Source organism: Polyodon spathula, chromosome 5 (genome assembly GCF_017654505.1).
Source record: "Polyodon spathula isolate WHYD16114869_AA chromosome 5, ASM1765450v1, whole genome shotgun sequence".
Classification (NCBI taxonomy): domain Eukaryota; kingdom Metazoa; phylum Chordata; class Actinopteri; order Acipenseriformes; family Polyodontidae; genus Polyodon; species Polyodon spathula.
In genome coordinates this window covers 11,113,671-11,137,246 of record NC_054538.1, presented here as the reverse complement: position 1 = coordinate 11,137,246, position 23,576 = coordinate 11,113,671, and the positions used below count along the sequence as shown (strand labels likewise).

Below are 23,576 nucleotides of genomic sequence, written 5' to 3'. Positions count from 1 at the left end.
GAATACAAAACAGCACAGTTGGCAAAATCACAAAAAACCTTGTGTCCTAATCAGACTGATTTAAAAACATGACTGCGTGCCTTCATACAGTGTTTTGTGCAGCAATTACAGAACACTGGCTGTTGTTTAATCATAAGAAATTACAGAACACTAGTTAGGGTTTAATCATAAAGTACTGCACAGTGCATAACATTTCACCTTGACTTGCAAAAGATCAAAAAGGTGTGTGCTATAAAGTAATTACTAACACGTGGTCTGCCCAAATTCTGCCATGTCAGCAGCACTGTACATTAGCCTATATTGCATTCTGTATCAACAGTTACATTGTTCTGTGCCAGTTATTTATCTGTCACCGATGCCTGTTGCAGATTGGTACAGTATCTTTGGAATTATCTGTCTATTTTAATTATCTCTCCTTATTGAAACAATATCAATATTTAGCAATACTTCCATTTATATGTGAATCCATAACAAATGTATTTTCACGTGCAAAGTAAACATGTTCGCTAGTACATTAGTATGTGGTGCTGTGGCCCTCGTTGGTACGTCTTTCTCTCCGCTGCATACACAACCTGTTCAACTTGTTAGGTACACACTTCAGGCTAATCCCTGGGCACAGTGGCAGTCAGAACCATTAAGCACTGACTGTCAGGGGACTGTTGATTTTATTTTATTACTCTGCCATGGGAAAAAGTGTATGATTTAGTAATATATACTTTAGTGTACAAAAATGAAAAATGTCGTTAAAATGTTTTGAAATGTTCAAAGACGAGAGGTTTACAACTGTACTGCACTGCACTGTCTAAATACTGTGAGTCAATGCATATTACTAGCAGTCGTGTCATGAAGATTGCTTCGATTTAGAATGAATTTGTGTCGCTTACCTTTTTTGTGAAGAAAACAAAATGTTAGATTCGTGTCGCCTTTTAAACCCAGTACAAGCGAAACGTAATAACGTAGACAAGTCCTATCCGGCAGGAGTGAGGACGTTTAACCTCAGAAATGAAGGGAAGTGTTATCCGTGCTGTACCTGTTGCTGTAGTGTCACACCAACAACATGGCTGACAGCGAGCACCGAGCTTGAGCAGCCTAACCACCACAGGGTGGGAGGAGAAACCAAAGACTGGCAACCTTGCGCACACACTGCCCTCTCACTGCTCAGGTGAGAATCACACACCCGCTTGTACTCCTATAAATTACAAAAAATACAAACTGAGCCGTGCGTGCTTTTCTAAATCCCTATAGCAGTGGCACAAAACAAATGCTCATCTGTGCCCTCACAGCTTTGTCCTTCTCAAACAGTGCCACCATTGTTTAGAAATCAAGCAGACCAGGCTGACAGAGCTCTATAATATAAAGGACCATATAATGCTTTGTGTGAAGCAGGTGCAAAAAAAATGGATGATACACCAAGAATACTGTTTGCAGGGATTGTGTGCTGGTCATTACTTGAATTTCCAACAGGGTAATAATAGTACAGGGACTACGTTTGTACTAGGTGCAACAATATTTCTTTAATAATAACTATTATTTCTTCCTCGCCCCCACTGAGCCTGACCAACAAAAAACAAGACAGGTGCACCCATTTTAAAACCTGACTTAAGTTAACCGCAATGAGAGGAACTGCAGGCAGTGAAAAAATAAATAAATACGGTAAATAGACCTCAGAATACATTTTAAGACTCGGTATTACTTATTAACTTGCAGTTTATATTTGTTTTTTAGATTTTGTTTTCACCTGGGTGAAGCCTATTCTTTCTGCTACAAATGTCGTTTCTTCTCCCTGAGTTACTTACATAAGAACATTTCATGCTGCCATAGGAATCTGTAGTAAATTGTGTGTTTCCTTGTGAAGAAAAAAAAAAACTTTAATTAATAAAATAAATCAGTAAACCAATTTCATGTTTTTTTTTTTTTTTTTTTGCTTTTATCACACAATGAATTAGTATGCTTCTATTTGCCATCGTTTATTAAATAGTATTCAACGGGTCTTAATGATACCTCCTCTAGTATTTGTCAAAAAATAAATAAATAAAACTGCATGCACCGGTGTGTGTCATTTTATCAGTGTAGCAATGCATTCATTGTCTGAATTGTTGTTCTGGTCAATGTATGACAATTACAGAAATATTATCAAACCTACAGCATTTGGCGTGGATCACTCAATGTACTACAACTCCCAGGATGCACTTGGACAAAAGGTTATTGAGGGATACCAAAGGTCTTCATCTTTGGGGATACTATAATGTGAAGTGTTAAGAAGAAATGTAAAATATTATTTTCATATACACAAGTTACTCCTTGACAAAAATGGTACACCGCGTAAGCGAACAGAATTGCAAAAAAACCAACACATTTAATTGAACATTTCTGTGTGAGCATTTTGTTTTTGTACAATTATAATCAGTTCCTGTTTACCCGTGTATTTTTTTTTTTTTTTTCCTTGAGATGTTTAAGAAACCGAACCGAAATTTTAGGAGGAGACGGGCTGATTCGAGCGAGGAAGATGAGACAAACAGGACCAGAGAGGATGAAGTTCGAGAGACACGAGAAGACGTCCACGTATTAGCCCCGGCCCGGCTGAGCCTGCAACAGCACCAGGGCAGGGGCATCTCTTGTAGTTCTAAGCGGGAGTCGGTGAGCTCTAAACCGGCTTCAGGCAGTGGAGACGATCCGCTGGAGAACGACGTAAATGATCAGACTTCAGAGGCCGCAACTGAACAAGTGGAAACCGAGACAGTAGAAAATAAACTGAAAAGTGAAAACAAAGAGAAGATTAAAAGTGTGCTGAGTTTTGTTGAGGATAAAGGTAAGCGCTCATACATTGTTGGCGAGATTCGGCAGCATGCTTGTGTGTAGTCTATGAAGTAAACCGCTGCCAGTCACTTTCAAGGAAAAGCCACAAATCAGCCATTCGGGACATTCTGTTTTAAATATTTAGCTTGTTGCATGAACCAGATAGTGTCTTGGCCATTTTTATCAGCACTTTATAAAACCTGTAAATTTACATTATAATTTTCAGCAGGTTTTTTTGGCGTGTCAAAATGCTCAAGTAACTCCAGTTTACGTGATTGCTTAAGATGTCTTCAAATGTAAAGATTTAACCATATATAAACAGTAATGTGTTTCATTTAATCAATTCTATGTTGTCGGTAATGAGATCAGCTGAAAATATGTCTAAAATGTATGCCCAGAGCACACCAAAAAAGTCACTTCTTCATTCAGATGAGAAGTGGAAATTCGGCAAAGAAAATTAAACACTCAAGAAAATTAAAACTAAATGTACTCTATTACTATCCGTGCTTTGCTGAATCTGCAAAACCATAGCAGAAATGTCAACTGAAAAAAAAAAAAATGCTGTTTAATCTTTTTAGTGGATGGAAATGGATTTAAGATTAAGAAGCCGACTGCAAACACTATTGTTTTCAAAGCACAGAAGAAGAAAGAGCAATCTCGACCAGCAGATACAAATATTGTTCATTCTAAAGGTAAAAACTAACGTTATTACATGTGTACTCATTAAACATCAGCTGTTATCTTTCTCGGAAGTTTATGGTTTGTAATGCATTTTCCTCCAGCTTCAGCACCACAGCATATTGCAAAACATTATTATTGGTTACTTTAATGGTTTTGCCACAATCAAAGCAACACCATTTGCTTTTTTTGAGACATGTTGAATAGATTGTCAAACCTGTCTGCTATTTACAATTAGGTTGGGAAGATCGCAAGGCAGAGAGCAGCTCTGGAGAAGGTGATGACACTGAAGGAGATGAGATGTCTGTAGGAAGTGGTGATGACAGGAGCTCAAACTCATCTAGTAGATCCAGTTCTTCAGAATGTGGGACAGGTTTGTAATGAGAACAATTGTAAGAATATGTTTTTTTTATTGTTTTATTATTACTTCTAGCCATTATGAGAACAATTATACTAAGGTATTATTTTTTTTTTTTTTTTTGTAGAACTTGTTAATTGCATATTTCAACAAATATAACAATCCATTGTCATAAAAATCCTAAGCAATCCATAAGTCACTCCTCGAGTGATGCTTAACAAAATAAAACCTAATTTATGGTCACATTTGTACACTGTATTTTCAAAAAGCTGAGCTTGACAGAAATGCGTAGAGCAAAAGGACTTCAGGCTTCAAGTACCTGCCACCCTGACTAATCTAGAATAGTCCACTTTTTTTTTTTAAATGCAACTAATCTACTTTTCACATAAAATTACCTGAAACACGTCAGGGAAAGTTTTAAGTGGCAAGTAGCTTGCATATCTTGCCCTGATCAGTTTAGATCATTGGATTTAAAACCTCATCATGCAGGTCCAGTCCTGAAATGTGGTCAGAGCTTTACCTAATAAGCCAGGGATGGACCTAAGACTCCTATTGCGTAACAGTTTGATCCGTTCCTGGTTTTACTATGAATTTAATAACACATATTAAAACCTGGAATGGCTCAAACAATTATGGAGTAGGAGTCTTATTTCAATCCCTGTAAGTAGTGCTGAAGGATTTGAAATGCTGGTTCTGTCTATTGTAACCTAAAGGTGAAGACCAAGACTGTCTGTGTAACTTTATTAGCAAAATTTGCTAACTTATTACTTCCTGTGTCTCACTCATTTCCTTTGTTTAAAAGTGAGACCATTTAGCATTATACCTAGGTTAACATTAGGTAGTTCAATCAAAGTTGGTGAAACCACACAGATTGAGTGCCAGGTAGCAGTAGTATAAAAGTTCTAAAACTATAGCATAGTACCTGAACATCCAAAATTACAGTAAAAAAAAATAAAATAAAATAAATGAAGAGCAAAAACATCCTCAGCACACTGGTCAAGGAACTGTTAAATGTTAGTTGAGAGGTAAGGAATGAGGAATATGGTTTAAAAGGGGATTTAAGGCTTTGGTTTTATTACTGATCATAGTGATAAGAAAGGTTTCATACTGTACCTAAACCATATTTTTTAACCAATATGCCTGTCCGTTTTTTACTCTTAACATTTGCATTGTTCGGTGCAGGTGATATCCCTGATGCACGGCGAATCCAGGCAGCTAAAAGGCAACGTCAGCTGGCTAGAGCCCCAGGGAACTATATTTCCTTGGACACAACTTGGGGGAATAGCCCTGGAATAAAGGATCAAGATGATGTAGATAGCAACAACGAACCAGATGATCATGAGCGGAGTCTCCAGTTTACACCAAAACCAAAAACCTTAAGACAAAGGATAGATGCGAAGATTGGCAAGTTACAGTAACATTTATTTTATTACGTACACCTGCACTCCGAATTTATGGTAAAATGTATTTAAAAACAACTGGTATAACATGCATCATGCATTTGCTGTTCTATTCAGAGGCTTTTCTTTATGTTTCTGTTGTCGTTTGGTTACTGTAGGTAGGAGTGAAAGTGAAGATGAAAGTACCGACAGCCAGGAAGATGATGATCAGAATCTGTGGGAGAAACAACAGATCAGAAAAGGGACAAACATCCCACAGGTACAATACCACGCCTGCCATCCCTTCTTGTCTCAGCTGCACACAGGAGTCCGTTCCAGAAATAGCCCAGAATTTGACCCTTTAACACTTACTGTTTCATCTTCTTCTTCTTTTTTTTTTTTTTTTTTTTTTTGAGACATTAAGAATTGGTGAGATGTAGGAGTTATGAGGTAATAGCCCAATTTTAGCCATAAATGAACCAGAGCTATTTGAATGAGTGGTGGAACAATGTACCAATGTAGATCTTCCTCTTGCTTGTTGTTTGTCATTGAAGACTGCACACTCTTCTTTTTTTTTTTTCAGATTTCGGATATTGATAATTCCAGAAAGGTTGCAAAACGTTTCAATTCTACTGCATCACTTCCTCCAGTCAATCTAGAAATGATAAAGAATCGATTAACTAAAAAGCAAGTAATAGTAATCATTATGTTTTATTGCAAGTCATTGAGTAATTGTTTTAACTGATGAAACTCCAGTTGGTATTTCTTAAGAATTTACCGGGTTATGTGACCAGTCATTACAAAATCAGACACATTTCACAATAACTCAACCAGACATGCAGCCCAAAAACATGAAACTAACTTTTTAAAATCGTCTTTAAAGATAACAATTAAAAACTGCATATGGCATACCAATAGAAGGGCTCATGACTGCTCAGATACTAGGGCAATAAAAAGTGACTTGTTTTTTACAAGATGTTTCTATTTTTTCAACTAGGCTTGAATCTCTAGGGCAGGTTCATCGAGCACACCAGAGGGAGCAGGAGAAAATTCAACAGGACACTGAGAGCGCCAAGACTTATTTAGAAAACCTGGAAGATACCTCTCCATGCCTGCGCTACAAATTCTATAAAGAAATGAGAATATATGTACAAAACTTGGTAGACTGCCTCAATGAAAAGGTGTGTTGGGATTGGGGGAGGGGTAGTAGGAGTTCTAACAAATTACATTAGTTTTATTCAGATACCTCAGATCATTGCCTTTCAAAGACAGTCCATTTCTACTCCAGATATGTTACAGTAACATGCAGTTCCCTATGGGGGTAGTGTTGTAAATTGAGTTTATACTTTGGAAGTTAAATGGTAAAATACCGTGTTCAATTTGGCACTGCAGCATTTATTTTAAATTGATCAAAATGACTGCGGCGCTTAAGAGGGCGGCCTTTACACGAGGGCAACCTTTATTAATAATACTAAGATTTTCAAACGCTGCAGTATTTTATTACATGATTTATGACATTTTAGAAGTATCACGGTTGCTTATTTTCTGTAATATGGTAGCTTACCTGTATGTAGCAGCGTGTGTGGCTAACCTGCTTTGACTACAGTACATTTATCGGTGACAGTTACCGAGAGCCTATTAGGTGGGAGTTAGAAGGTCAGGTAAGTACTGTACCAGCGAATCAGGAGTGTGTAGTGGTTGTTAAGGGGCGAGACAATGCTGGTGTGGCTGTTAAATCCAAGAGTGACATAAATGTTTTTTTTGCACAAAAAATTACTTCAGAATATCAGTTTGATTTCTGTAAAAACTACAATATATCTATCTTGGTTATTGTTTTCTTCTCACAGTAACTTGCTTGTTTGTAATTTCTCTGCTTGTTTGTAATTTCTCTGCAAGAGAAACTGAAACTAAATATTCTCATAGGCAGTAAGCACATTGTTTTTATTTGTACAGGATTGAGTACGGGAATTACAATTGAACTAAAAACAAAACAATAAGCCACCTAGAATTTCAGAAGGACTGCTGTTCTGTACATAGTTTATCTTGCATTTTCTTTCAGAACTGTATTACCATAAAATAAAATGCGCTTACTATGTGTGTGTACATTAGTTTGTAATTTCAGTGTTAGATTGAGGCTCCCGTCTCTTCGGGGGCGTTACATGTACATATTCAGTGTTGCACATTTATTTGTTTACTAAGTGTGTTTTTTTTAGTAGGGGGAGAAAAAAAATACCTTACTGTTTCTTTATTGATAGCAGCATTTATTCGAGGACGGCCTCTATAAAGCTGATATATGACTGCGGCGTCAATACGAGGACGTCTTTAATTCGAGGGCGGTGCCAAGTTGAAGTAATACAGTAAATTAAATAGTAGCCCAGGATAGATCAGTCTTTGTATTTTAGCCCTAGTAAACTATAATTGACTGCAGTTTGTACCTTCTGTTGTTTGTTTAGATCCAGATGATAAGTGAAGTAGAATCGGAGCTACATTACTTGTTAAAACACCAAGCACAAGCTATTTTGAATCGAAGACGGGAAGAGATCAAAGAGGAATCTTTGTACATCCAACAACTCACAAGTGAGTATTGTTCAGCTAGTTTTGCATGACGCAGATGGTGTTTACTTTACTGCACAGGTAAATGTTCATTCTCATGCAAATTACAGTGTGTTTGCATTGTCAGATTTGCCATATCTGATATTTGACACTTCTGTATCACAGTTCTGAGAGAAATAAACAATTGACTTTGACTTGTCTTTGCTTGTAATCTGCTGTATTTTTTTGCTGGGTTGAGTTGGACATAAGGAGAGCTAAACATAACCTCTTCACTTCAGTTATCAAGTCAGATATGCTCTTCTGTTAATGGCAGATATTACTGTTCTTATATAGGCTGTTCAGAGTGCCGACGTAATAATTGTATCCCTTTTCAGGTTACACTGGTTCATCTAATACTGGGCATATGGACAGTGGAGAAAGAAATAAATGCCTAGTAGAACAGAAGGAAAGAAGGTAAGTGAACACCATAGATAGTGTGTTAGCATACTGAGTATCAAAAGAAACTTATCACTTACCATTGACAGTGTGTGTCTGGTTATACCGTCTCGCCAGGTTTGAAATTGCTGGCTGTGAGCACCCAAGACGGCGAACCACAGTACGTTGCCCTAGTCCAGCCTCCAACATGCCGATTGACACGAAGGCGCTGCTCTCTTGACAGACGTGGCATATTGTTTTTTTTTCTGTGATTTTCTTTATTGTTTTTATTCAAGCTTGCAATTCAGCAGCTGAAATCACTCCATATCCAGTGTCCAATCAACTGTCTCACTAATTAGGTGATTAAGTGCATATGCTTCAGTCATAGTCACTCAAGCGTGCCATGGTCAAGGATGAATGATCGAGTGATTAAAAAGAAATAAAAAACATTTCGTCAGTGTCCATCATTTTATGTACCTTTTTTTTTTTTTTTTTTTTAAATAAATGTGTTATAATAGTGAGTTTATTTTAATGCTCGGTATACGTTATTGGTAGTGGGAGTCTCCAAGTGCCTAGAAAGTCCTGTGAGGCTAGGGCTTTCATCACAGTTGGCTCCACCTGCTCTTTTATTATGATTTAATAGGTGCAACATTTAAAACTACTAAAGCACACTCTTCAAATTTGTAGCATTTATTACACACAGCACTGGTAGCGTGTTACGCTGAAACTAGTTAATGTGTTCCTGGAGAAGTGTGCCCTTGTGTCAAATCAAATAGGATATTCTTCAGTTAAACTGAAAGCATTCAATATTTTTCTGGCAGCTGACTGAGAAAAAGCCATACTAAAAATAAAATCTGTGGGTGGCAGCATTGGCAGAGTCATTACTTCTTTTTGCATTTCACCTTCAGTAGAGGTCAAGCTAAAGAATATCGGTAAATAAAATAGTGTGTGTCTTGTCGAACCCCCCTCAATTGCAACCTTAGTCTTTGCTTCTGGTGTTTAATTTTCAGGGTGCGCAGAAGTCAGCGGAGTGAGAACTCTGAGAACAAAGCAGGGCCCAGTGAAGGCCTATATAGTGATGATGAAGTAGACCCAGCTGACGTGGCTGAGTTCCAGAAGAAGAGAGGTATGTGATGTAACAAGCTGAACGTTAACCTGGGTTTGCCTCCTGGAAGTGTCTTTATTGTTTAATGGAAGGTCACAGGCTTCTGCAAATAATCTGTGTGTGTTCAATTTGGCATTGCAGCATTAATTTTAAATTGATCAAAATGACTGGGATCCGTAAAACAAGGGCGACCTTTATTAATAATACAATGATTTACAAACGTTGCAATATTTTATTACATGATTTTAAGGCATTTTAGAAGCGGCGCGGTGAGAGGCTTCAATCTGCAGCACTATACTCTTGTGTGTTTTTGGAGCTTGACTACAATACAGTTACTGACAGTTAACGAGAGCCTATTAGGTGGGAGTTGAGAGGTCAGGGGGAGTACTGTACCAGCGAATCAGGAGTGTATTGGTTGCTATGGGGCGGGACAAGAAAAGGAGAGAGAATGGTAGTTGAGTATGATGCAGTTGTTTTTCTTAAAGAAAAATATAACCTGTGAATATCGGTTTGATTTCCGTTAAAACTAAAATATATCCTACTCCTGTGTTTTTTCTCACTATAATTTACGTGTTTGTAATTTTTCTGTAAGAGAAACAGAAACTAAATCTTCTCGTAGATAGTAAGCAAGCATATAATATATAAATTGTACAGGACTGAGTAAAGTTCCATTTAAATAAAAAACAAAACTACTAAACCCCCTACAAGAAGATGTCTTCGGCCAACTTTCGGATAGTGCTTAGAGTGACCGGCAAAGCTCTTTAAGTTCCTGTCTGATTCCAGCCTTGCTGAAGCACCCCCAGATGAGTCCAATTTTCAGCTTTGCCCAACACCTGGTCGTCTAATGGTTAGACGGAGACCTGGAGAAAACTTGCTTCCTTCTGCTCTGACAATGTTCCTCAACTCTGAGGATTGGTTTTTCCAGCAGGACAATGCTCCATGCAACACAGCCAGCGAAGTTTTCTCCAGGTCTCCGTCTAACCATTAGACGACCAGGTGTTGGGCAAAGCTGAAAATTGGACTCATCTGGGGGTGCTTCAGCAAGGCTGGAATCGGGCAGATTTGTCTTTGTGAAGGACGCATGAATCAAGCCAAGTACAAGATTGTCCTGGAAGAAAACTTGCTTCCTCCTGCTCTGACAATGTTCCCCAACTCTGAGGATTGGTTTTTCCAGCAGGACAATGCTCCATGCCACACACCCAGGTCAATCAAGGTGTGGATGGAGGACCACCAGATCAAGACCCTGTCATGGCCAGCCCAATCTCCAGACCTGAACCGCATTGAAAACCTCTGGAATGTGATCAAGAGGAAGATGGATGGTCACAAGCCATCAAAGCCAAGCCAAGCTGCTTGAATTTTTACGCCAGGAGTGGCATAAAGTCACCCGACATTAATGTGAAAGACTGGTGGAGAGCATGCCAAGATCCATGAAAGCTGTGCTTGAAAGTCAGGGTTATTCCACCAAATATTGATTTCTGAACTCTTCCTAAGTTAAAACATTAGTATTGTGTTGTTTAAAAATGAATATAAACTTATTTTCTTTGCATTATTCGAGGTCTGACAACACTGCATCTTTTTTGTTATTTTGACCAGTTGTCATTTTCTGCAAATAAATGCTCTAAATGACAATATTTTTATTTGGAATTTGGGAGAAATGTTGTCAGTAGTTTATAGAATTAAAAAAAAATGTTCATTTTACCCAAACACATACCTATAAATAGTAAAACCAGAGAAACTGATAATTTTGCAGTGGTCTCTTAATTGTTTCCAGAGCTGTGTATATATATATATATATATATATACAGTACTGTGCAAAAGTTTTAGGCAGGTGTGAAAAAATGCTATAAAGTAATAATGGTTTCAAAATAGACATGTTAATAGATTATATTTATCAGTTAACTAAATGCAAAGTGAGTGAACAGAAGATAAATCTAAATCAAATCAATATTTGGTGTGACCACCCTTTGCCTTCAAAACAGCATCAATTCTTCTAGGTGCACTTGCACAAAGTCAGGGATTTTGTAGGCATATAGTCAGTTGTATGATTAAACAATTATACCAAACAGGTGCTAATGATCATCAATTCAATATGTAGGTTGAAACACAGTCATTAATTGAAACAGAAACAGCTGTGTAGGAGGAATAAAACTGGGTGAGGAACAGCCAAACTCAGCTAACAAGGTGAGGTTGCTGAAGACAGTTTACTGTCAAAAGTCATACACCATGGCAAGACTGAGCACAGCAACAAGATACAAGGTAGTTATACTGCATCAGCAAGGTCTCTCCCAGGCAGAAATTTCAAGGCAGACAGGGGTTTCCAGATGTGCTGTCCAAGCTCTTTTGAAGAAGCACAAAGAAACGGGCAATGTTGAGGACCGTAGACGCAGTGGTCGGCCAAGGAAACTTACTGCAGCAGATGAGAGACACATCATGCTTACTTCCCTTCTCAATCGGAAGATGTCCAGCAGTGCCATCAGCTCAGAATTGGCAGAAAACAGTGGGACCCTGGTACACCCATCTACTGTCCGGAGAAGTCTGGTCAGAAGTGGCCTTCATGGAAGACTTGCTGCCAAAAAGCCATACCTCCGACGTGTAAACAAGGCCAAGCGACTCAACTATGCACGAAAACACGGGAACGGGTGCAGAAAAATGGAAGAAGGTGCTCGGGATGAGTTTTGATGAGTCAAAATTTGAAATATTTGGCTGTAGCAGAAGGCAGTTTGTTCACCGAAGGGCTGGAGAGCGGTACACGAATGAGTGTCTACAGGCAACAGTGAAGCATGGTGGAGGTTCCTTGCAAGTTTGGGGCTGCATTTCTGCAAATGGAGTTGGGGATTTGGTCAGAATTAATGGTCTCCTCAATGCTGAGAAGTACATGCAGATACTTATCCATCATGCAATACCATCAGGGAGGCATCTGATTGGCCCCAAATTTATTCTGCAGCATGACAACGACCCCAAACATACAGTGAAAGTCATTAAGAACTATCTGCAGCGTAAAGAAGAACAAGGAGTCCTGGAAGTGATGGTATGGCCCCCACAGAGCCCTGATCTCAACATCATCGAGTTTGTCTGGGACTCAATGAAGAGAGGGAAGCAACTGAGGCTGCCTAAATCCACAGAAGAACTGTGGTTGGTTCTCCAAGATGTTTGGGCCAACCTACCTGCTGAGTTTCTTCAAAAACTGTGTGCAAGTGTACCTAGAAGAATTGATGCTGTTCTGAAGGCAAAGGGTGGTCACACCAAATATTGATATGATGTAGATTTTTCTTCTGTTCACTCACTTTGCATTTTGTTAATTGATAAATATAAACTATTAACATGTCTATTTTTGAAAGCATTCTTACTTTACAGCATTTTTTCACACCTGCCTAAAACTTTTGCACAGTACTACTATATATATATATATATATATATATATATATATATATATATATATATATATATATATATATATATATATATATATATGATGCAATACATTTTGACATTTACATATGGTGAGTGAAGGTCATGGTAATTTCTTTCTTCATGACATATTGTATTTCCAGCTGTGGGAGGGGGTGTAAATCGCTGGCATACTTGTTTGGAAAGTAGATAAGACAACCAATGTGTCTGATGAACTTTTCTTCCCAGATGACGTATTATGTGAGTCTCAGAAGATCTTCGATGATGTTCACGAGGACTTCCATAACATTAAGGACGTCCTTTCAAAGTTTGATCAGTGGAGAGGCAGGTTTGCTGACTCCTACTATGATGCTTACGTTGGGCTTTGTCTTCCTAAACTTCTCGGCCCTTTAATCAGCTATCAACTTATTGACTGGAATCCCCTCAAGGTATTTATTAGATTTTTCTTCTTTTGAACGCAGTGTGATGGTGCGTTATACAAGAATTCTTGACCAAGGCTGGTAGAGCCAACGCTTCTCTTCAGGGATGGGAGTGTTCGGATTGGAAGGACATGTCAAACTTAACTGCTGCTTCAGGACTAAAAAAATCTACTGCTGACACCAGTACTGGACTACATATTGAGGCGTCCGATCTGTACATAGAGACTTTAGGAACTTATTCTGTTTTTTGTCCGGCAGGTTAACACCCACCTCCAGGGAATTCCCCATTCAGTGGGGAGTTCTACCTAGATGACATGTGGGGGAAGCATTGCACTCTACTTGCTGTTTTTATAGATAACGGATGTAGCTGATAAGTTAGTCAGACTCTGTATCAATGAGTACGTCTTCAGTTTCCACCAGCAGCCGCACCTACTATGCAGCTGTTATCTGAAGTATTTTGCTTCTCCAAAATAGTCACCAAAGATGCCACCAAAGAATGTGGTGGCAATAATGTTTTATTATTGTCATTTAATGTGTATGCCAATATGTCCTTTTATGGTAATGAACTGTGAATAGTGAACTTCAGTTAAATTCCGCACAGGGGTCTTATATTTAGGTATATAACCATTTAAATTAGGGCTGCCTCCAGTCATTTCAGTTACCTAGTCCTATCAACCTTGCATTACTCAACATAGCTTTTACAGTTGCTGTTTACAGCTTTTAACAAATGCCAGTATTTATGCACAGTCAGTGTGAATGACAGCACAGTGGTCACTTCAAAGTCAGCCTTTTCATTATGCTGTATAGTTGTATGGATTTGTATTGCAGGAAGATTGTGAAGACTTTGCGACAATGCCCTGGTACACGGCTGTGGAGCAGTTTTGTTATGGCAGAGAACATGAAGGCTCTGAGATTAAGGATAACCCTGATATGAAAACGTTGCCCTCAGTCATTGAGAAAACAGTCGTTCCAAAAATTCAAGGTCAGTTCCTTACAAGACAGCCCTAGCCCTACACTTTGTGTAAAGGGTCGGGGATTGATGGGTATTTCTGTACAGGTTGTATTTCCTCCTGGGGATAGTTAATTTGTATGAAGATGGAAGAATTAGCATTAAACATGTTAAATGAGAAAGTGCATCACAGTAAATGGCAAACCAACAAGATTTTTGTTTTTATATGCCAGTGTGGCAAAGTGGTAGGCAGTAGTACACTGGTGTAGAGATGATGCAGGGTTTGATACAGTGACAGACAGCACAGTACTAGTGAAATCATGATTTATTTTTGTAGTCACTTGACAAAAGAAAATAATAACAAGGAGAACTGGCATGGCACAGGGTTCAGTACCAAAATAATACACACGATACAAACAAGATCGCAAGTCCAGAGTGAGTGCAGTGAATTTTTGTGGTGAGTTACACATTATCAGTGAAATACAAGTGCAGTGAAATCCGTATTGATTGTTGGTCTTAAACTACAGCTCCCGAATGTGTTAACCGGCTATAATATACAAACAGTGCAATTAATACAGTAAACAAAACACGAAACACTTATGATACAAATTCACGGTTCCTTTAGCAGATCTTTCGCAACCATAACAAAGGAACTGACCACCACGCCATGTCCCCTTATGTACCATCAATCACAGCCCCCTTGGTAAACGATTGCAACTGCTCCTCCAATCCGTGGCTGCCACGTTGCTTCCCTTCCAGGTCGATGACTTGCTGTACCGTAGCTCTGCCCCCTTTCTAGGTGGCAGACTTCCACCTAACCCAGGGAATGAATTGCCTGGCCACCCAGTCCAGGGCACTCTGTTCCCTTACACAGCGCCCTCACAGGTCGGGAGAGAGATTTATCACCAATAATTGTTTTGTCTCTGTCACAACCGGTATATACAATTTATTGTGCAGCCCTACAGCTAACACTTTACCAAACAGGAAAGACTTATACAGAGAAAAATACTTTTTTCTTTATTGCAGGTTTTGTGGAACATATTTGGGACCCTTATTCATCAACACAGACCCGATGTCTAGTGAGGCTTTGCAGGAAGCTGGAAGATGACTATTCACTGTTTCAGGGTTCACAGAAGAAAGTAGTACAGGTAAAGAACACTTTCTGTTTTGTAATCCAGTTTAATTGGGCATTTTCCCACCTAAAACCATTATGTTATTAATAATGGTCCACCAAATAAAAATTGTAAAACAGTTTTATTATAGGCTATTTTCTAAAATATAATTTTGGGGAATGTGCCTCTAAATTAAATGACATTACTGTAAGCTGTTTTAGCTACCTTGATGCAGTCCTTTGCAGTCTCATTTGAAGGGTTCTGAATCTACTGAAAAATCGTCCTACAACTTTGCATTACATATTGATTCAAAATGTTTTATTTATTTTTTTTCTAAACAGGATTTTGTTAACTCTGTAATCTTGAGAATGAGAAGTTCAGTTGATGAAGATGTGTTTATTCCTCTTTATGCTAAAAAGTAAGTTAATTAGAGGTGACTTGTATGTGGTGTGACTGGGCCTTTTCACATATGGTGTATTTGCAAATCAACCCAGTTCGGTTTGTTTGAAAAAAAAGAAGAACTATACTATATACTATAACTATAGAAATAACAGGTTCTTGTGCTGGAAGCACCAGCATGGTACTTGTCATTGTTATTATTTGTTTGTTTTGGCCTTCATGTTTAAATCTTTGTTTAAATATTTTATTTTGAATTAAATGCACCACAGTGCTTTTCATTACCCCAGTCTGTTGTGTGATCTCCTGGCCTGACATCACCACCAGTGTGAAATATCAGAGCTATGTTAAATATTTTATTCTTGTTTTTAGAATAACTTTATATTATTTATGTTTGTCAGTGGTATGTGGTACAGATTTTGCTTATAGAACAATATGAACTCTAGGCCTTGGTACCATTTATAGATGTGTATTGTCAACATTGTATTATCTAAATGTACTATATTACTACAAGAAATGCCAAATGTTCTTTTTTTTGTATTTTTATATACACCAGGTTCCTAGAGGACAGGAATTCATTGCAATGTCAATTCCAGGACAGGCAGTTCTGGTCAGCTGTCAAGGTAAGAAAGTCAGTCTTTTTGATCTGAACTTTTTTTATGTAAGTTAAGAAAAAAGGCAAAACTTCAGTTCCTGACATGGTATGAAAGCTTTAGGAGTGGTATGAGTCAGCCTGTTGCTCTTCTGTACTGCTTCGGCCACGAAGCACACAGTCCATGCATTAAAATATCATTTCTGGGTAAAAAAAACTAGTGGTAGAGTAGAGCGGTTTTATACTAAAAATGAATGCATGTGCAGTTGGTATTTATTTGTTTTTATAAATCATAAACCACTATCATGGCGGTAGAGGTGAGAGCAGCAGGTGGACTCCCTTGGTCGCAGGGTTAGGCTGGAGACACTGCCTGGGCTGTTGTTCTCTATATGTCTGCCTCTAGGTAGCAGAGGACCAACTCCACAACCTCCTCCAGTGACCTTGGGCAGTGTCCTCGCTACCAGGCCCTCCATCGGTACCCATCCATGTGCCGCAGGGCCTCAATCACCATTGGCATGAACTGGTCCTCCAGCCCAGGATTTTCCTTTACCAGTCCCACCACCTGGCCTGACTCCAACTTGCCTTCCATTCTTTTTACAAAAAAAAAAAAAAAAAAATCCAAAAAATAGTGTACTCGCAGTACTGGTCCTGACCTGCGTCTATTGCTATCCCACTGCTCTTTATTAAAAACTAGTGGTGGAGTAGAGTGGCTTTATAGTAAAAATGAATGCATCTGCAGTTGGTATTTATTTGTTTTTATAAATCATCAGTTACTATTATGGATTTTATTTGCATTTTTTTTTTTATTAACAATAATATTTTAGCTTCTAGGTAATATTATGCAGTGGGATGGCTTGGTACCAGAGGAGGCTCTAAAAGAACTGGGGTTTGACAAGCTCCTCAATCGCTACATTCTGATAACTCTTCTGAATACTCAGCCTGGAAGAGTCAGTGTGGAGAAGTGCAAGGAGGTATTGTGTGTGTTTTAAGATGGAGTACACAACTACAAATTGGGGTATTTTGTTATTAATGCAGCCTAAAATCTGTAAATGTGTAGTAAGGGTCTTTCAAGATTAGTTTATATGGATGTAATAGTTTATATGAGTTTTCCTCCATTTAGATGGAATGTGCTTCATGTGCTGTATCAGCTTAAGTACTTTGTACGTTAGAAACTTGGGGATAAAGTCCCTCATCTTCAGTCATAAAAATGTTTATTGCAGAAAGTAGGCCCACAAATGCACCTTTCATTCAGTTTATACACAGTACAGCATTACCCAACCCATATACAGAAAGCAATTTATCCCAGGTCAAATCTGTTTTGTTTTTTTGTTGCAGTAACACTGTAGTTTACCTTCAGTGTGGATATATTTGTGCTTTTTTCTAGACAGTGGCATGTTTTCCTAAGAGCTGGTTTAAAGATCTGAGCAGCAGGTCTACACTGCCTCAGCTTAAACACTTCAGCAAGCACTTACACCAGACTGCACATACCTTGTGCAAAAACAGCAATGAATGCAGCATCAGGTAATTCATCTTGAACCTAACTGACATGCTGGTTTGTGTTTTGTAAAGAGGGGGGGAGGGGGGAGTTGTTTTTTTAAAGCATTCACAGTGCGTGAAGTTAATGTCATGAAGAGCAAGGCTTTCGTGTTGCTTTCGTTGGGCGTGAAGATTCGGGCATCAAGGCACTTCTAGGGGGTAGAAAGGCAAGACAAGGACACCAAGTCAATTTCATACCCATTCATAAAGCAACATAAAATAAATATAGAGCCTTCAATGTTTTCTGGGTGTTTCCCACACTAATTGGTACAAAAAATAAAATATAGGCCTCTTTTTTTCCATTGTAAAAATATCCAATTTAAAAACAAACTTTCATAATGGGGAAAAAATACAAAGGGTAATTTGCAAAACAGATATTCAGGGTATTTCTATCTGTCAACCTGTTAAGAAGAACTAAATATAGTGCTTGTCTGTGTCCTGTAATTAAAGATTTTTTTTTAAAACCCTCTAGCCACGTGATTCATAATTTAGGGAAAGCAAGTTCAACTGGATTTCATATAACAAGTTGTCCGCTGGTGAAGCGAATGTTTAATCGATGCATTTTTAAATGTTTAAAATAGTATTTGAGAAATTGAGATTTTCATGGATAATTGGATATTATTATTATACGGCACTGGTTCTAATTCATGAAAATTGAGAAATCAATGCGTGGAAAAGTACAGCCTTAGTGGTACAACAGCACAAATAAGCAATGTCAGTGAAGGGAAAGTTAAAGATTTTCAGGCAAACTGGCTGAAGATTTACCTGTGGCTGGAGTCTAATTATGATATGGCCAAATGAGTTGTTCGGTCTGCAGTGTGTCTACGCTACTGTAGTTTACTAACCACTGTAACCTGTACAACCTGTGTATGCAGCTTTGAAGAGAAAAAAAAAAAACCTTTAAATAGAAAAGTCGTCAGGCAGTGGAGAGTGCTCTGCATCACAATGATGAAAAGCTGGATGTAAATAATATTAGATGTTTACATTCGAGAGACTTAATATAGTTTCACAGTTACAGTGAAATTTACAGTTGCAAAGGATTTATAGTTTTATGTTGCATTGCTGGACAGTGGATTCAGATAAAAAAAGGTATGCTGTTTAAGCATACACATTCTAACACCTTTTGTCAAAGCACCTATTTTACTAGTTAAAAAGAACAACTATGTCATGTAATGAGAAGGCATTACACAAAAATAAACAGAAATCGATCCACTTCTTGTTTTGTTCACTATTCTGTTATATCCCTTACTCACAAGGAGCTGATACTTGAACCATGTCATACATAGCTCTGTTTTTTTTTTTTTTTTTTGTGTGTGTGTGTGTGTGTGTAAGGATTTGAGCAAAACTAATAATTATCTACCTATTTGTGTTCATTTTTAGCGTTGATATTTTGGGTAGAATAATGTATGTACACTGAATGTGTATTGCAATTTTAAACATAGAATCAGATCTCCTTATACCATATATAATCATAGATTATGTGTAATGTGGTATACGTTATATGTATGTTTTTATTTTTACTAAGCTGTAAATTTAAAGGAAATTTAAATATACGCCACACTCTGTTTGCCCGTCATCAACCAATGACACAGTACATCTTTCTCGTGGCTTAGTGCTGGGAGGTCCATAGTAAAAAGAATGGCAGCAATAATACATTGTGATAACGAGTCATTTTCTCACAGGACAGAATTCAATTGAATTGTGACAAAACAGGCTAGCTGAGCAAGTTTGTGAATGGGTTGGATCAGATGTGCTGGTGTTGGACACCGGCGGCAATGACAGGCGGGCATATAGGCAACTTTTGCCGTAACTTTTTTTTAAATTTGAGAGGCATTGGGCAAGTGGCTTCAGGCATCGGTACACCTGTCGGTTCTATCACACCCTGCATTCAGTTTCATGTAATTTGTAAAAGTATTACTGTTCTTTTTATCGTAGGGAGCTTGCAGCAGAAGTTGTGGTTCTTCTAGTAACCATCAAAGCTCTGGACCATGCAGAGGATATTATCAGGGAATACCAGATGGAAGATCTGAAAACTTCTCTTGGCTTCAGTTAATTGGGGAAACGTTACCTAATACTTCCATTTCAATAAGTAAATAGGGGAAAAAAATTGTCTGTAGCCCCAATATTGAGTTTTAATATTAGATTTGAAATTAGATGATTGTCAGGTTAAACCTCACTTATTGAGCAGCATAACTAAAAAATAGAAATACAATAAAAGTCTGAAACATTCATAACAATCAAGATGTAAACACGAATAGTGTTTTTTTGTATGTTTAAACTTGAGAATTGTTAATATAAACCTGTCATCATGGTGACCCCACCACATTCAGTTAATTTTTTTGCCAAGTCCTTTGCTGCTGCTTCCACCAAAAAGGTGTAAAATAATAACACCCAAACCAAGCAAATATGTGTTTAAGCCACATGGAGAATTGTATAAAAGAGTTTTCTGAATGAAAGAAAATGCAAGTTTTCTCATAAGTGCTTGTACTGCTTTATTATTATAATACATGAGCATTACAAACTCAAGTTTGTAAAGGTCATTTTCCTTGTTAACTTTTAGGATCCCCTGACCTTGATCGACAACATATTATATACCCAACAGCCTGCATTATGTTGATGTGCATGTGAATAGAATTTTGTTTAATGTTTAGGCTGACAATTATAGTCTTAATATGGTTCTTGTGTGAAATTTTGCATACAAAAGAGAGTGCATGCAGTGAACTAGGTTCTAGGACAGATTCCATTAGATGACCCCTTGTCTCTTGCACTTGTGTGGTGTATTTATTTATTTATTTTTTTGGTCACACTAAGATTAATAGCTGATACACAGGTAAAAAAAGAAAAAAAACATTCTACAATACAAAAAGAACAAATTTAAAGAGCAGACCACAACCACCTGAACTATTTAAGCCCTACGGATGGCACAGATTAATGGTCCATCATTAAAGTTCATTTACTCATTTCTCTTTGCACTTCCTCCCAGGTTTGTTTCTCTATCTTTGATGTATCATACTCCTTTAACATGTCAAACTCCAGCCAGGGTTGATCCCATTTCTTGGCTTCTTCCATTTTTTCTTCTGACAGTGTTAGCTCAAAACGAATTCCTTGGATCTTAAACTTCGGACGTTCCCAACGCTTCGACCAGGGCTTAGGTTTCATTTTCACTTTCAGCTTAAACAATAAAAAAAAAAAAAAAAAAAAACACATAATGAACATACCAGCTTAATGTACCACCTACATACCCATCCTAACACGTTCAATTATTAATCAAACACTTCAGGTGAATAATACTGACTGCAAGTGGGATGGGCAGTTAAGATATTTTGCTGCAGTTATCCCCAAAGTCATATTTTTCAACAAAGGGCTCCTTGTGCATCTGGGAAAATACCAGGACAGGGACAAAAAACATAAATTTGTGAAGTATGGGGAACAATATTCACGGTGCATCTTACTTGGTTGACAGGAACCTCTCCATTTGCAGGATGAGGCACTGGCTTCATGTTAAAGTCAATAGTGCAATACTCTGGTAAAGCATCACGAAGATACATCAGGTTATCGTCCAATCTCTTCTCTAACTTCAGCACCTCAATCTGGTGGATTTGAGGGTTGTAGAGTTCATAACAAATCTCAACCCCTACAAATGAAAAGCAAAATACTCTGTGTACACTAGCAAGAGTAAAAATAGAGCAATGTTGTTATTGCTGCAACACAAAAAGAAGTTATGCATAGCAGCAGGATGAGCAAGAATTACAGAATGGATTTCCTTTAATCTTTCACACTTTGAAACATCAAGTATCTGTATCACAGTTAAGGTCTCACATTACTATTGGTTTCAGAATATACGGCACCCTTAATTTGAACTTCCTCTATTATATCAATCCCACATTTTAAAAATAAGTTTACAAAAGAAACTTGTTGCATACAAAACTTATTAAAGATATTTCTAGATGCAAAACAATCTCCAGATTTATGTACATAGTTGTATAAGTGATTCCACAAGAAAACAAAACCAGTACATTTGCTAACGTTGAAGAAAACAGACTTCCAAAACACAACCAAACAGTGAAACTTTACCTTGCCCATCAATAATGTTCCTCAGGACAAAAGTAGCTCCAAGTCCTTTGCCGGATCTCTGGGTACATATACCCACAAAACGGTTTGTTTTTCCTTTGGCATAGGGGTCTGCCACGTTTACAGCAAGAATGCTTCCTGAAATAAAAATAAATATGTTTTATAAATTTATTTTAATATACAGAATACAATTGTGTAGCAACTTGTCATACAACTACCAAGATTTTGGTAATGGTATTCCACCTGGTGGTGTAAATTTCATATGCAGCTTTGTTTTATACCAAATCTTGAACCTTTATTTTAACTTCACACTAGATCCCTAAATATGGAAGTTAAGTTCTCAGAAGTGATATTGGAACAAGATGAACGGATTAATTGCCACTTTGTTATTGCCCCAAATAATAATAATAATAAAACTCAGTCAAACAAATACAATACTCACCGGCATAAAACTCAGGAATATTCAGAACTTTTCGCCTCTGAATCATATCCTTTCTCTCAATAACGAATTTGATTGGGTTTGTTCTCTGTCTGGGTGGAATGAACTCAGGACTTAGGAACCTGAAAAAACAAACAAAAAAACAAACAGATTATTTATGTTTGCCTAATGTGGGAATCACTAGATTGATTCTATCTGGTCCCCCTCCCCTTAAAATGTAGGGATTAAATTATGCTTCCCATTTATCCTAATTATTCCAGAGAACAGGGTAAAAAATATAAAAAGGGTACAAACACTTAAACCGTTTAGATTTTTAAAAAACAATCCCAATTTTGCGCCCTGTGCGGAATTGCCACTATTCTTCATACCTTTTATGTACGTTTAATACAAAATGAACGTTTGATATGTTGCCTAACCTTTTAAAAATAATGTAAACGTTTCCACTGAAATACACTATTTATAAAAAAATAATGAACGCCCTTAAATATATTCACTAAAACCAGACTGTTTCCTCGCCTTCTCTGAGTTGCCTCTGCTTGTGTCTTGTCCACAATAACGGGTTTCGGTGGAGGCATGAATTTCGGTGGCTGTCCATGTCCGCTGTCCGAACTGTGAAGTCTAGTTGATGTTGACAGCAAGCCTTGATACAGGAAACAATAACAACAACATTTGCTGCGTTATTCTGACGGCAGCTGAACAACGCTTCGACCCTCTCCGTTAGCTGTAGTACATATCCTGATTTGTCTCCCGAGATCCACAATTAAATGCGACAATAGAATAAAATCAATCTTCGACTTTTGTTCTGCATTTTCTTAATCATTGTAAATATTAACTCCTACCTCGAAAATGTGCACCCCATTTAAATTATCACGATTCTGAGATCGACTTGTCACTGACAGGCAGTAGAAATAATGCACACTATATTCATGGCCCAAATTGTTTTTACTTCAAACATATCTTAAACTTGGTAAATTAAAAGTAACTCACGTTGCTGGAGGTTACTGTGCGCTGTCTTACTAAAGATTATAAATGACCAACCAGACAAGCCTGCTCTCCTGGAAGCTGCCATGTCTGTACCTCACTGTGACCTTCTCACACAACACGTGAGCAGCTTTGGTGGAGGGGATCGCAGCGGGGACAAACAAGTCCAGTGCAACGTTTCGCTGCTGACGTCAGAATAAACTGCGCAATGGAGGGAAAAGGTCATTATCGTCGAATGTACTGCGCTTCATGTGGATTAAATATCAATATTCACGTAGAATAAATTAGCCATTACGTTTTGTCATAATACTGAATTGGTGTGTTTATTATTATTATTATGTTTCATTTCGTACATTAATTATTGCTGGTAGAGAACAACACGTGGTACCG

General features: G+C 37.8%; 3 protein-coding genes across 6 annotated transcripts in view; 1 reads left to right on the top strand and 2 right to left on the bottom strand.

The window, feature by feature from the left end:
• LOC121315545 (intersectin-2-like) overlaps positions 1 to 1,068 on the bottom strand; it is an 80,489-nt gene extending 79,421 nt beyond the window's left edge. For all 3 annotated transcript variants that reach the window (XM_041249723.1, XM_041249721.1, XM_041249722.1), the window contains exon 1: positions 885 to 1,068. The gene's annotated coding sequence lies outside the window, so the exon portion shown is untranslated. The remainder of the gene's footprint in view (positions 1 to 884) is intronic.
• A 1,123-nt stretch (positions 1,069 to 2,191) lies between these two features.
• Positions 2,192 to 20,042, top strand: LOC121315543 (intron Large complex component GCFC2-like). Of its 2 annotated transcripts, XM_041249718.1 has the most exons (18): positions 2,192 to 2,809; positions 3,375 to 3,488; positions 3,713 to 3,847; positions 5,015 to 5,236; positions 5,391 to 5,491; positions 5,795 to 5,898; positions 6,209 to 6,392; positions 7,665 to 7,788; positions 8,139 to 8,217; positions 9,189 to 9,304; positions 12,920 to 13,119; positions 13,939 to 14,092; positions 15,086 to 15,207; positions 15,513 to 15,589; positions 16,124 to 16,190; positions 16,984 to 17,130; positions 17,544 to 17,680; positions 19,631 to 20,042. In XM_041249718.1, exons 1-18 carry the CDS (start codon positions 2,449 to 2,451, stop codon positions 19,746 to 19,748), a joined length of 2,562 nt encoding a protein of 853 aa, XP_041105652.1. In that variant the 5' UTR covers positions 2,192 to 2,448; the 3' UTR covers positions 19,749 to 20,042. The 2 variants fall into 2 exon arrangements, with proteins under 2 accessions (XP_041105652.1, XP_041105653.1); XM_041249719.1 differs by lacking the exons at positions 16,984 to 17,130; positions 17,544 to 17,680; positions 19,631 to 20,042 and adding an exon at positions 16,563 to 16,973.
• Positions 20,043 to 20,180: 138 nt separating this feature from the next.
• Positions 20,181 to 23,325, bottom strand: LOC121315544 (39S ribosomal protein L19, mitochondrial-like). The gene is made up of 6 exons (XM_041249720.1): positions 23,193 to 23,325; positions 22,722 to 22,845; positions 22,209 to 22,327; positions 21,770 to 21,904; positions 21,148 to 21,329; positions 20,181 to 20,866 (listed from the first exon to the last, which is right to left on the bottom strand). The coding sequence occupies exons 1-6, from the start codon at positions 23,272 to 23,274 to the stop codon at positions 20,645 to 20,647; spliced, it is 864 nt and encodes a 287-aa protein (XP_041105654.1). The 5' UTR covers positions 23,275 to 23,325; the 3' UTR covers positions 20,181 to 20,644.
• Positions 23,326 to 23,576: the final 251 nt, after the last annotated feature.